This window comes from Sapajus apella, unplaced genomic scaffold (assembly GCF_009761245.1).
Source record: "Sapajus apella isolate SASKATOON/1434 unplaced genomic scaffold, GSC_monkey_1.0 scaffold65, whole genome shotgun sequence".
NCBI classification, from domain to species: Eukaryota; Metazoa; Chordata; class Mammalia; order Primates; family Cebidae; genus Sapajus; species Sapajus apella.
In genome coordinates, this window is record NW_022437005.1 from 11,466,571 (window position 1) to 11,480,055 (window position 13,485).

Here is a 13,485-nt window from a genome sequence, read left to right on the forward strand (position 1 = left end):
GTTGACCTGCGGGACCTTCCCCGTGCATCTCCAGCCTCATCTCACCCTCCACATTTCCCTCCCGCTGCAGGGCACCTGCCTCCACTAGGCCCTCATGCTGCACTCCTCCCCCACTCAGCCTGTGCATCTGCCATTCCTTCCACCTGGACCTCTCCCTTTAAACCTAGATCTCAGCCCACAGAACAAATTCTCCTTCAGCCATGTGCCTCTCCCTAGTAGCATCTGTCATTTGTCTGTGTGATATTTTACTAACATCTGCACTTTGATGGTCTCCACACTGATGACCAGGCCCCCAGGAACAAGGCTCAAGGAATTCCAGGGTTCCTCCCTCCCGAGGCCCACCTCCTCACCATCGTTGATCCTCCCAGCTAAGGACTCCGCACTGAAGCCAGCAAAGACAACTGTGTGGACAGCTCCGATCCTGGCACAGGCCAGCATTGCTGCCACAGCCAATGGGGACACTGGCATGTAGATGGCAACACGGTCCCCACGGTGGACTCCATACCGCTTCAGTGTGTTGGCCAGGCGGCATGTGGTCTCCAGCAGTTCCCTGCAGCACGGGAAAGAGAAAGCCATCAGAGACGGAGGAGGGCCAAAACACAGAACAATTTGGGGTGGAACAACACTGCAAATTGTATGTCGTATACACCTAGCCCAGTGCCAGGATGACAAGCACTTGAATACTTACTGCATAGAAAGCACTTTTCCAGAAAAAGCAAAGTTTTTAACACTTATAGATCGCTATTGGCAGAGATTCACTGCCACACTGCTAGGGTGATAAGGCTCTCCTTAAGTCTACTTAGGGCAAACAGGAGCACAGGGGAGGCACAGGGACACCATTTAGAATTAATTCCATCTTAAAACTAGCAAGGCACATTCCTTGCCAGTCACGAGCCACAGTCATAAGATGTTTGCAGATGAGGAAGCAGCTTAATACCTGCAAAGACAAACTCTTACAAAAACAGAATGTCCAGATGTCCAATTACATATTGCATCACATACACTTTTTTTTTTTTTTTTTTTTGATAAAAAATCTCACTCAGTCACCCAGGCTGGAGTGCAGTGATGCAATCTCAGCTCACTGCAACCTCCTCTGCCCGGGTTCAAGCGATTCTCCTGCCTCAGCCTCCCGAGTAGCTGGGACTACAGGCGCCCACCACCCCCAGCTAATTTTTGTATTTTTAGTAGAGACGGAGTTTCACCATATTGGCCAGGCTGGTCCTGAACTCCTGACCTCATGATCCACCCATGTCGGCGTCCCAAAGTGCTGGGACTACAGGTGTGAGCCACCGAAGCAGCCAACACAGATGATTATAGGCATGCTTTGATGTACTTAGGCACTGAAATGCCAAGGATAACTTTCTTTCAATCAACAAAGTAATAAATGTTGTCATCTTGTCAGCCTACCCACAGGGAACCATAGCTTAGCTTTTACATAGATAAGACCTCTATATAAGAAAAACAAAAAAAACAAAGGCATTCCTCTTCTTGCTGAGGATGCCCTGCCATGTAACTGAGTAGCTTTCAATAAACTATCTGCTCTCGCTGCACTTTCCCCTCGCCTTGGATTCCTTCCTGGCAAGATACAAGAACCCTCCCTTGGGATCTGGATGGGGATCCCCTTTTCCAGCAGCAGTTTCTCAGGGACCACAAGTGTCTGAAGCATAGATCATTATGGTTCCAAAACTTCTGAAAACGTTGCCTTCCAAAAGAAAGACTGATCTCATAAGACATTTAGTCGAGAAACGACAGGTCCCAGATTTCTGAATCAACACAGGCCAGGGGCACCAAGCAACCTTCTCAGTGGGCAGGGCCCCAGACCCAGATAGGGCGGATCCCCAGCTCTGTAAAGCCACAGTGAGTCCACAGGGAGGGCAGGCCGCATGCAGGGCTGCCACATCTCCCTGCAGCCCCGAGACAGCACAGGCCAGTAGAGCAAGCAGCCAGGCTTTCACCCCAAGCTAGGGGACCATGGACGAGGGGAAGGGAAAGTGCTGGACACAAGATGGGTGAGGGGCATCCCCGCGGCCCCCGTGTCCTCTGCCACGTGGCCCACGTCTACATGGCGTGGGTGCACTTCCTCTCTGGCCACTCTAGGTCCTGTCACCAGGTTCACCCGCCAATCAGGGCACGGCATCTCCCTGGGCAAGCGACTGTCTCGGCAGTGACACCTGAGCCAACCTGGTGGGATCCGTCAACCATACTGAAACGGGGAGCTCTCGGGAGCCGCCCGCTTGCCGGGCGCGCAGCGGAAAGTGGAGGAAGCAGAAGCGATCCCAAGACGGTTTTCCTTCGGCGCCTCATCCCTGTGAATCTGGACCTGGCAGTTGCATTAACCACTTTCCCACTCTTAATGTACTGGTTTTAATTAATTATTTGCAACAAAAAGAGCTAACACAGAAGGAAGAATGAGGGGAAGCCAAGGCCGCTCCTCGGGGGCGGGGCAGGCCCCAGCCGGCGACCCCTGCGCTCTGCAGCGTCCGGGAGAACAGATCTTCCTCGGGCTCGCAAGGGCCCTGGCAGCGTGTCTGCACAGCTTTCCGTCTGTTCAAAGGGTAGTCAAGGAAAGGGCTCCCAGGAACAGTGAAGCTCGACATTCCGGGAAACCACTGCGGAATGAAAACGAGCGGTCCGCAGCTCGGGCAGCAGCCTCAAGGAGCCTTTGTTTCTTCCCAAGGCCGTCCGCAGACTGGACCGCGTGAGAACCAGATCGCAAGGCCAGCCCGCAGTTCTCCCCGCGCCCAGCACGCCGGCCCAGCCTGGCTCCAGCGGCCTCTTCTGTAGGATGTCATCTTTCTCCTTCAGGCTTTCAGAAGGAGGACAAAGACGCCATTCAGCGGTGCCCCCGCCCCCCACCCCTTGCCAAGGTTTATGATAAAAGACAGAACACTCTCCCGGAAAACCCCCAACACCAAGCTCTACAGAATCTAGGGCTCAGAAACCTCCTGCTGCTCCAGGGAGGAGGCTGGGGTTGCCTGCGACCGGCTCAAGAGTCACTCAACATCTTCGGCCAGACTCCGTTTTCATAGTTCTGAGAGCTTACGCCTCACTACTAGGAGAGATGAATGCTTGAATGTATGCTCACCAGTCAATGGTGATGAAATTCAGTCCCTGTTGTGTAGATGGAGGGCAGCAATCTGGAGCCAAGAAAGGACATTGGACTGTCGCTACAGAAAGGCCTCGGGTAGATTTCTGTAGTAGCTGCCTAGGCATGGGGGCTTACCTTTCTGAGCTGCCACGTGACCATCTGAGAAACAGCAAGCACCCTCCACCTTGTACAGCTGTCACAAGTATTCATAAGAAGCAAGAATGACTTGGAACTCTGCCAAACATTCAGTAGGTATTTTCTGTCCCATAAGACGAAAACTCACAAATCTTTGAAATCATTTTCTAAAATGACAAAAATCAGGTAACTCACTTCAGTGAATTCCTAACATGTGAATAATCCCATTCCAGGCACCTCCGGGGTGAGTGAGGTGTTTGCATTGGGGAAAGGAATTGACAGGGAAAGTGTCCTCCAGGAGCACAGCTACAATGTGGAAATGATGGCACATGTGAAGGTGTGCAGGGCACTGAGCAGCTCGACTTGGTGGTACAACCTCTGGGGGTGGCAGAGAAGGGCAGCAGGAAGAACTTTCTGGATAGATCGGCTATTGGGAGGAGGACTGAGGCAGAAAGAAGAGTCATGACGTCTTCCCTTTAGGAGCAGAAGTCACCCAGTCACTGGAGCTGGACAGGCAAACGACAGCCTCCAGGGAGGGTCTAGAGACTCGGGTTCCCTGGAGGATTGAGGGGCCTCAACATGGGCCCAAGAGCTGCAGCTGGGTCTGGTGAGTCCCACACTTTGTTGCTGAGTCTAGAGGAGAGGCTTCTGATAAAGCATTGGATCCAGGTAAATCTCAGAGCTCTGTCCTGTCCTGTTTTCTCTGCCAAAGTCATAAATAAACCTTTAAGTGGAAAAGATCCTTGGACTTCATGTGGTGCAGCCTCCCTGGGGTTCTGAAATCTGACAGCCACACTCCCCCCCACAGTAGTCCAGCCTCTGCTTAAACATCACACTGCCAGAGCTCACCTCATGGGGCCACCTCCCTGTCACTTTAATAGGGAAACAGTCTACCAGAAATTGGACCAAGATTTACAGCTCTTCAAATGCTGCCCCTTAGTCTTACCCTTAGTCTTTTAAAGCTGCCCAGAATAAATCTAATTTGTCAATGACAGCCCTTCAAATTCCTGAATACTCCCTGCCCCTCATCTTCGTTGAAGCTTTCCTCCGTCAGGTTCTCTGGTCCAGCCCTCCATGACCACACTCAAACTACCAAAGTTTTGGGGGTGTCTCGGTAGACACCCCACACTATCAAATGGACCCCCACATTCTCATGGTGCCTGCCCAAAGCCGAATGTGGATACCCAGGCCCTTGACCTCAATTCTATATTTAATCATGTTAATTAAGACCATATGGATTTTTTTTTTTTTTCCTGAGACAGAGTTTTGCTCTTGTTTCCCAGGCTGGAGTGCAATGGCGAGATCTCGGCTCACTGAAACCTCTGCCTCCCGGGTTCAAGTAATTCTCCTGTCTCAGCCTCCCAAGTAGCTGGGATTACAGGCATGTGCCGTCACGCCTGGCCAATTTTGTATTTTTAGTAGAGACAGGGTTTCACCATGTTGGCCAGGCTGGTCTCAAACTCCTGACCTCAGGTGATCCAGCTGCCCCAGCCTCCCAAAGTGCTTGGGATTGCAAGTGTGAGCCACCACACCCAGCCGACCATATGGATTTTTAAAATACCTGACAGGTGGCTCAAATTCAACATGAGGTCACTAACCTGCAACCTCCCAACCCCTAGTACACGTAGCAGATGCCCTTTAACTGGGGCTTTCTCATATTATGCTCATGGAAATGTTTGTATTTTTTTAAAGCAGACTTTCCGTTTACCCCAATCTAATTCCATCCCAATTTCTCCGGATCTCTCCAGCTGACCCTTTTTTTTCTTTTTTCTTTTTTCTTTTTCTTTTTTTTGTATTTTTTTGTTTTTTTTTTGAGATGGAGTCTCGCTCTGTCACCCAGGCTAGAGTGCAGTGGTGTGATCTCAGCTTTCTGCAACCTCTGCCTCCCAGGTTCGGGATTCTCCTGCCTCAGCCTTCTGAGTAGCTGGGATTATGGGCACGAACTACCATGCCTGGCTAATTTTTGTATTTTTAGTAGAAACAGGTTTCACCATGTTGGCCAGGCTAGTCCTGAACGCCTGACCTCAAGAGATCCACCCTCCTGGGCCTCCCGGAGTGCTAGAATTACAGGCATGAGCCACCACACCCGGCTGAATTTTGAAGCCTGGATTTTTAAGTTTAAACTCTCAGTTTTCATCAGCAGTATCCTCCAGACATATATCATCGGAAAATAGTCAGCAAACCCAGGTCTTCAAATCACTGAAAAATAAGTGTTGTCCAAGTAAGTGATCCTGCCATCCCCCAAGTTCTCAGAAACTGAAAGCATGTTTTTGGATATTCATGATTCCTCAGATTTCTGCAAACGGAAATGTTACTGTTTCTGTATCAGAGAGCTAATGAGCCGCTCAGTGACGGTGCCTTAGGCTACAGTTGCAGGAAACAGTGGCTTCCTCACCGCCTGCAGGATCTGCAGGATCCTCGTATGCAGCAGCAGTGGGTTTCCAAAGCATGGGGACATGCAGCTCTCTGAGTCACTGAAATGAGTTCAAGTTTTACTTTTAAGTCCAAGAAGAAATATAACACTTGTTGTTCAGGTACTGAGCAGGATATTTAAGTCTGTCTGTAATGTAGACTCTTCTGGGTCAAGCTTTTGGGTGGACGAATGCAAATGATGTGCACAAAAACACACATTTAGCCTCTTGTTCCTGGCCTGGTGCCCAACACTAGGACAATGCTGACTGGCCTTAGGGAAGGAAGAAGGTTTATTGCCAACTCTTAACATCAACTGGAAATACCTTTTATCCAATGCTAAAGATACAATCTGACTGCAAGTAATTGTAACCAACATGATAACTGCCTGAACTCTGTACAAATGCACCCCGCCCCCACTCCCACCCTCCGAATTTAAAATTAGTCCAAAATGGAAACAGCTGGTAACAGAGTTCAGAGAAAAGAGATGAAGAAACACACTGTTACTTGTTTATTTATCTATCTTTCAATCAGGGCCCGTTTTGTCATGATTCATATTCAAAGTATCTTTTCCTCCTAGACATTTCCTGATGAGGGCCCAGGGTAAGTCAGTCCTGTGTGTGCTGTTGTGTTTAAGAAACAAATTAAGGCTGGGCATACTGGCTCACACCTTTAAAGGTGTGAGCCCAGCACTTTGGGAGGCTGAGGGGGGCAGATCACTTGAGGTCAGGAGTTCAAGACCAGCCTGGCCAACCATAGCAAAATCCTATATCTACTGAAAATACCAAAATTAGCCGAGTGCGGTGCTACACATCTGAATCCCAGCTACTTGGGAGGCTGAGGCAGGAGAATCACTTGAATCCAGGAGGTGGAGTTTGCAGTGAGCCGAGATCCCACCACTGTACTCCAGCCTGGGTGACAGAGCAAGACTCTGTCTCCAAAAATACAAACAAATTGAGAATGCGTGATTGTTTATTACTTACAGTGATTCTGGCACTCAGTATTCATGAAATAAACACTAGCTAACAGACTTCTTTGTTATCCATCAGGTACAGGGGCTGCTTGGGTAGAAATTTGGGTTTTGCTTATTGCCTTCTTCCTAGCATCTACCTAGTTCATATACGATGCTCAAGAAACATTTGTTGAGCAAATGCTCTGAGAAGAAAATGGGAAGGACACCTCTCTGAGAGACCAGCCTAGATACTTTTTATTTTCTTCTGCCAATAAGGGAAGTAAACCGAGGTGATTGTGTTGGTAAGTGAAGGCCTCTGACAGACACAAAGCATTTCCCGGGCACAATCAGGGGGCTGGGGGAGGTCAGCTCCATGGTCTGGAGGCAAAACTTGACATTCCTATGCTGTCTCTAGAATTTTATATTTTCTTCAGCACACTGTGTCAGAAAGATAAAGGTGGTAAGAGAAGAAAGCACCAGCCTTAGGGAAGGGAAGCCTGGTGAGGCAGACCCGTTCTCACACAGGAGCGTGGAGGGCCATGCAGGGCGTGGACAGCCAACTCACATGTCACAGACCCAGGCCTGGGGAACAGATTCCCTCCCTCCTGGCAGACTCCTCTGGCTCTGATGTTACTGAAGCCAGCAACTCTCATTCAAGGGTGGTAAGATTTGCTTACTCTGCTCCTTACTACCCCGGAGAGAACAGAAGGCCAGGAAGTCAGTTAGCAGGGCTCATAAACCAAGTATGAAACTTCTCATGTCATTATTTGATGTCGTGACCGTGACATTCAGCAAAGAGAAGCTGCAGTGAAAACATAAAGTGGCAGCCGCACTTGAACATGAATAGTCCCAGAGCTGCTGCTCGCCAAGGCGGGCCCAGGCACAGCGAGGGCCCCCAGGAGACATGAGCTGAGTAGCCAGTAATGATGCCAGCTCAGCCAGTAACGAGATCACTAAAGCTGCGTGTGTTCCAAATTCCTTATGGAAAATGAAAGTCTCTTCCCTGAGGTTTTGCTAGACTCTGTGGAAAGTACTGAACCTGCCTGCAAGTTTGTCAGTCAGGAGAATCTCAATGGAAGCCAAGCAATGGCTGATCAGAGGGCAGGGTTCCCAACGCAGCCCCCCACACTGCTGGGGCCAGAATTGTCTCATCTGTGAAATGGCCTAATAATAGGACCTGCTACCAAGGTGGTCACGGAGAACCAAATAAGAAGTTGCAGGCAGCCTTGAAGGTGACCTGTAAACAGCAGCCATAATGACTGCAGAAAATACGACAAGACACGGGAAAAAGAGCATTATTGAACACTGATAGACACTTAAGAAAGGTGAGCACACCAGGTGCCTCCTTCTCAGGAGGGCAGATGCAAAATGCCAGGTTGCCTTCTGCGAGCTTCAGTCTCCGTGCGGCTGGCTCGGGGCACAGGTGCCTCAGCTGTGCAGATGCCTTGCATGAAGACCTCACCTGCACAGTCCGCCTGCTGCATGTCCCCAGAGCAGGGGCTGAGGGCAGGGCTGGATCTGACAAGGATGCAAAGCCTCCTACAGATGGGGTTGCTGCCAGCCTGGGGGTTCCAGGCACTCAGCCCGAGGCCTGTGTTTCCAAAAGGCCAGAGGAAAGGCGAGTCCACCCCATGTGCTCTGCACAGCCCACCGCCACCCACCACGTCGTCCGGTCACCACTGCCTCTGCTGGCTACCCCAGCTTCTCCAGCCATGCTTGCCTCACTGCGAACACGGGGAACCTCCCCTCCAGGCCCTTGGCCTTCTAGCTCCTCAGCATCCAGCGTATGTTTCCTCCCCAAGCCCATCCTCCCACCCACCCTCACCCCACCCCTGGTTCACAGCCCCATCCCATGGAACGAGGACAGAACAGCTATCAAGTAAATGTCCTGTTCCCAGGGCTGCTCCCAGTGCTTCCCACAGAGAACACACTTAACTCTCATGGCAGCCAGTGGGCTCCGAGCTTCCGTTCCCTTCTTCAGTTTCCTGCTGAGGAAACTGAGGCACAGAGAAGCTGAGCCACTTTCTCAAGGCTGTTCAGCGGAACGAGTCAGGACAGGATTGAAACCCAGGCCCGGCCCCACTGGCCTTGCTGTCAGCCAGCTCCTCAGCAGCGGAGCCACTCCCTTCCTACTGCACAGGCCCCCAGACTTCAAAGGACCGGCCATCTGCCAATGTTATCATTAGTTAGTAACATTTTTCTTGAGCTAGAATTCTAAGAATGAACCAAAGGCTCTGAACCTGAGGCTGATTCTCTGTTCAAAAGGGAAAGTTAGCAGTAGAAGTGCCAAAAGCCTCCACACTCATGGAGGTTCAGTAGAGCCTTTCTTGTCACCAGAATGGAAGACAGAGCGGAGGGTGGGTGTGTGGGTGTGGGACTGCGTTTTCCTTCATCATTCAGTGTTCGGCCACCCGCCCCGGGGCAGGCCTCCCAGGCACAGCCCAGTCAAATCTCACATCCTTAGTTTTTCTCTTCTCCTCTGACCACAGCCCAGCATGCAGGCAGCTTCCAAGAAAACCTTGCGGGATGAAAGAGCCAGGCCAGACTCCAGAGAAGCTCTGTCCTCATTCCTGTTAACGCCTGGTTTCCCTCAGACCTCAGCACTTGGCCTTTGGCATGAATCTTGTCTCCAAAAAGGAAGTTCTTTCCCTTCCAGACACAAAGGGCAGCTCACATGACTGCGGGAACCAGGTGTCAATGGCTGAAGAACTCTGGAGGCTCCTGCTGGCTGGCAGCCCAAGACAAGAGCACACTGGGGGACTCGAGTTCTGGAAGCCAGCCCAGAGAACAGCTGGTGCCCTGGCTGAACATCCACCCGCTGCCGAGCAGGCTTGTTTACCTCCCGGGAGAAAGCCACAGAAGTGAGTTCTTTCCCTGGTGGAATTTGGAAAGGGATGTAGGTTTTAACATTCTGTAAACATTCACTTTCCCCTGTGTTAAAAAAAAACCACAGGAGATTTTTTAGGTCCCACTCTAGGTTTCCACGCCCCACATGCCCTCTGTTCCGTCTCTCTGGATGGTTCTACCACAGCCCAGAACACAGGGCAGCCAACCTCATATAGAATGCTCCAGAGCCTGGACACGGGTTGGGGGTCCTTCTATGTCTCAGGCTTTCCTGGGAGTCCACAGAACCTTCCAGATTAACACCTGGAGGAGAGTAAGCCCTGGAGGGGAAGTTTGCAGACACAGCTGCACAGGTGGAAATCCAGAGAGCACGGCCACTTGGCACACCTGCCTCGGGCCCAGCAACTTTTCCTGCCTCTTGGCAGCAGCCTAGAGAAGCACCGAACTCCGACAGAGAACAGGAGGCTCCTGCTGCTCGGTGCTGTGCTGGGCAACAATCAGTTTCTCAGCAAAAGAAGCCCTGACTTAGAGCATTTGCCAGGGATCACGGTGCAAATATTTCTACCACTGATTTTCGGCTCCTGATAGGACTGCCTGGACAAGGCAGTGGGAAGATGTGCACACACAACTGCTCCACGGAGAGCGCTCGACACCAGCCCCCGCCTGGGAGTCTGCAGCCCCAAAACGCAAACCCCCCGGCCCCGGGGCAGCCGCCTCCTCTCTCCTTGCAGCCACATCCCAGATCCCCCACCCTGACCTTAAAGTTCACTTGAACTAATTTTCAATTATTTGAAAATTAACTAAAAAGGAAATTGCATTATTAACAATTATTGCTAATAATTTATTATTTCAATCCTTTTATTTAATAATTACTCATTTAATGGTAAGTAATTGCTAATAAAAACTTAAACTATTAATTTGGAAGGAAGGGGAGGAGCAAGGGCATGCATCTTTTTTAGTCTGCCCCGTGTGACCTCCAGGCCACAGTTTCTGCTGACCCTGGGTTTAAGATGGCATGGAGGGTCTGCATAAGTTTGGGGCTGGGCTTCCACAGATGGCACTGCAATCTGGGTACAGTGCCAATCCTGAGAGCACACCCACACACTCCCATGGCATCCTTGTCCCCGGGCCACTGCACATGGCCTTGCAGCTCATCCCTGTTCAAAGGCACTACCCCAGGGACGCTGGAATCCACACCAGGCTGCACACCCCTTCGGGAGGGGTGCCCTTCCACAAAAGTGGCCCTACTCACTGCGGACGACATGCCAGAAACTATACTAAATGTGAGCCTGGAAAACTGGCCCACAATTTAGTTGCCAGGTCCAAAAAGCTAATGGGTTTCTAATGTGAAGACAGAAGACTATTCTTGTTGAAAACAGGTTGGCCCACAGGGAATCCACATGAGACAAGCCACCGTGGGTGAAACGAATATACCAGGGTGAAGCCCAGAGCCTGTTAGTTATGGCAGACCTTGAACAGCTGTGGTGGCCTTTGCACACTGGAATGACTTTAAGGGTTTGGTCACCTGCATGAAGATGGAGGACCACCAGGCTCCATTCGAGCAGCCTGGGATCTGAGAAGGCACAAGTAGGGTCCTCTGCCCTAACCGTGGGTGGCGGAGTCTAGGCATCAGCCCAGTCAGGCTCCACAACCCACCCGCTGGCCAGGCACTGCCTGTACTCACCACAGTGTCTTCTCCCTCCGCATCCACGCCAGCCTGGCATCCTCCACAGGAAACACCCTTGCCCCCGAGAATCTGTGAATCAGCTTGCATCAGACAGCTGCGCATGGGAGGCGTGCTGCTGCCCTGCTGCTGTGCAGAGCATCTGGAGGATGCTGGATTTCCTGGGGCAGTCCCACTCACTGTGAACCAGCAGCAATGGTGGTATCCTGAGCCCTGGACCGAAGCTGCAGCCGTGTGTTTGGAAACTCAGCAGTGCCAATGAGGTCTCTGGAGGCCCTTCTGATTGTGCCAGAGGTCGGGGCTGAGGGTCCACCCAGAGGCTGCTCCTCCCACCTCCCAGGGATTTGGGAGCACCCTGCCTAAACTCCCTTTCTGCTTGAAAGAACAGCGGTGACTTCCCTTTTCTGCAACTGAATTCTGACAGATTCCTGACAGGCCACTGCAGTGCCATTCACGGGGATGCACTTCAAATACAGATTCCCAGGGCCTTCCCAGAAACCCGGAGCAGACCAAGCAGGGCCTGAGTGCTGTTTCACTAGCAACCCTCCCCAGGGGAGTCTGAGATATGGCCTGCAGCTGGAGATCACTGCTGTAAATTCCAAGCAGAGTGACACATCACTAAAGCTGCCTGGCAATTTCCCTGGCGTGTTTGGAGACATGAGGAATGCCTGAAGATGTTCACATATAAGAAGATCCTGCGTGACCACTTCTGAATTCCCCATCCATGTGGCCTCCCTCCCTTGGTCGAGGCTGTTCCCTTAAAGGCTTTGTCCGTGCAGAACCAGCAAGGAGATTGGAACTGTACTGGTCCCAACAGGGCACAGACACATCTGCCATATCTGCCCATGGTCCTGAAACCTCTCTCCAGGCTTCTTAGGGGAACTGGACTGGATTTGATGATGGGAAATTATCAAAACCCCACCCATCCCAACCCCCTACTGTCACCACATTCAGATGAAGTAAAGACAGCCATGGGGAGGGGCAGGAGAAAGAATGACGGGAAGGCCCGTTTTGAGAGGCCACCAGCACCGTGCCATCACCCCCTGTCTGGCACCGGTAACTCCACAGCCTTTGGCAGCTGACTCTCGGCCCCTGAACCCTGAACAAAGGGTCCTGGAGTCCTCTGGCACCATAAGCTCCTTCCTCCCCAGCTAGTATCAGTGCCTGATGAGTGTCTGCTGGTCCTCTGGGGCCCCAGATGTCTGGAAGACATGGCCCTGGCCAGCAACAGGGCATCCTGTCTGCATGCAGCAGAGTTGAGCCTGGGCACACCAGGATGATGTTTATTTAGAAGTCTGTGGAAGGCCAGAAGCCTCAGCTGCAGAGCCCAGGGGTCCCATTCACACCTGAACCTCACTTCTGATGGGACCAGAGACTCCTCAATACATCCACCAAAGCCAGAGTTGGGGGATCTTTCCAGCTGCGTGAATTCCCAAGTTCCTATTCCTCTGGGGATACCAGAGTCCCCAGCTTTAAAAGTCAGGGTCCCAGGCAAATATCAATATGAACTGAGATCTTTGGTGTCAGCTTCTGACCAAGGGCGGACCCACGGAGGCAGGGTAAGGGTGGCAAGGCCAAACTGGACACCAAGGAGACACCAAGTGACTTGAGGAGGATGGAGGGCTGCTGCCCATCCATCCCAGGCATTGCATGCAGGCCCGTTACCAGGAATCAGGGGTTCCTGGGCCAGCTAGAAGGTCTGGTCCATCCTCACCCCACTGCCATCCCCCACTCGAGGCTGCACTGGGCACCCTGCCGCAGGGGGACACTCACTACTGAATGGGCTTTGGTTTCCATTCCATGCACTGGACCCCACATCTAATACGGTGACACCTTCACTCTGTGTCTGCCTAGGCAGTGTCAAGGGCAGGAACTCGGCAATGAAGATGTAGCTCCCCCATGGAGAAGGGATAGGGGTGAGCTGAGCTGAGCTGAGCTGCAGTTCTGGGCAGGTGAGAAGGTTTCACCCACTGGCCTCTGTGCTGCCCACACTGTGCTGGTGGGGACTGGACAGGGCAGGGCGGAGGGACCCCACAGTGCAGCCTACAGCAAAGGTCCAAGTCACTTACCTACCTGCTCCCCCACCTAGTGCCTGCAGAAGCAGGAGGGAAAATGCAAAACAGGAGCCACAAAGCCACATCCTGGTCCTTGAAGACTCATCTCCAGGGCTGGCCCTCCCCCTAGGGACGTGGTGCCACCACCAGCCTGCGCCCCTCCCCACCTCCTCACCATCACCCGCTAGCTCCCACCCCTCCCCTTAGCCAGCTGTTCCTCCCCTCCCAGAACTGGGCCATCCTCAAAGCCCCTGCATAGCAGCAGGGGGTCACAAAAGCTGGGTGCAGCCCCATGGCAGGCGTTTGCTCGCATGTGTGC

At 52.0% G+C, this 13,485-nt stretch overlaps 1 protein-coding gene across 1 annotated transcript in view; it reads right to left on the minus strand.

Moving 5' to 3' along the window:
• ACSS1 (acyl-CoA synthetase short chain family member 1) overlaps positions 1-13,485 on the minus strand; it is a 49,024-nt gene that overhangs the window by 18,487 nt on the left and 17,052 nt on the right. Inside the window, exon 3 of the mRNA XM_032248171.1 lies at positions 351-550. Coding sequence (XP_032104062.1) covers positions 351-550 — 200 coding nt within the window. The remainder of the gene's footprint in view (positions 1-350; positions 551-13,485) is intronic.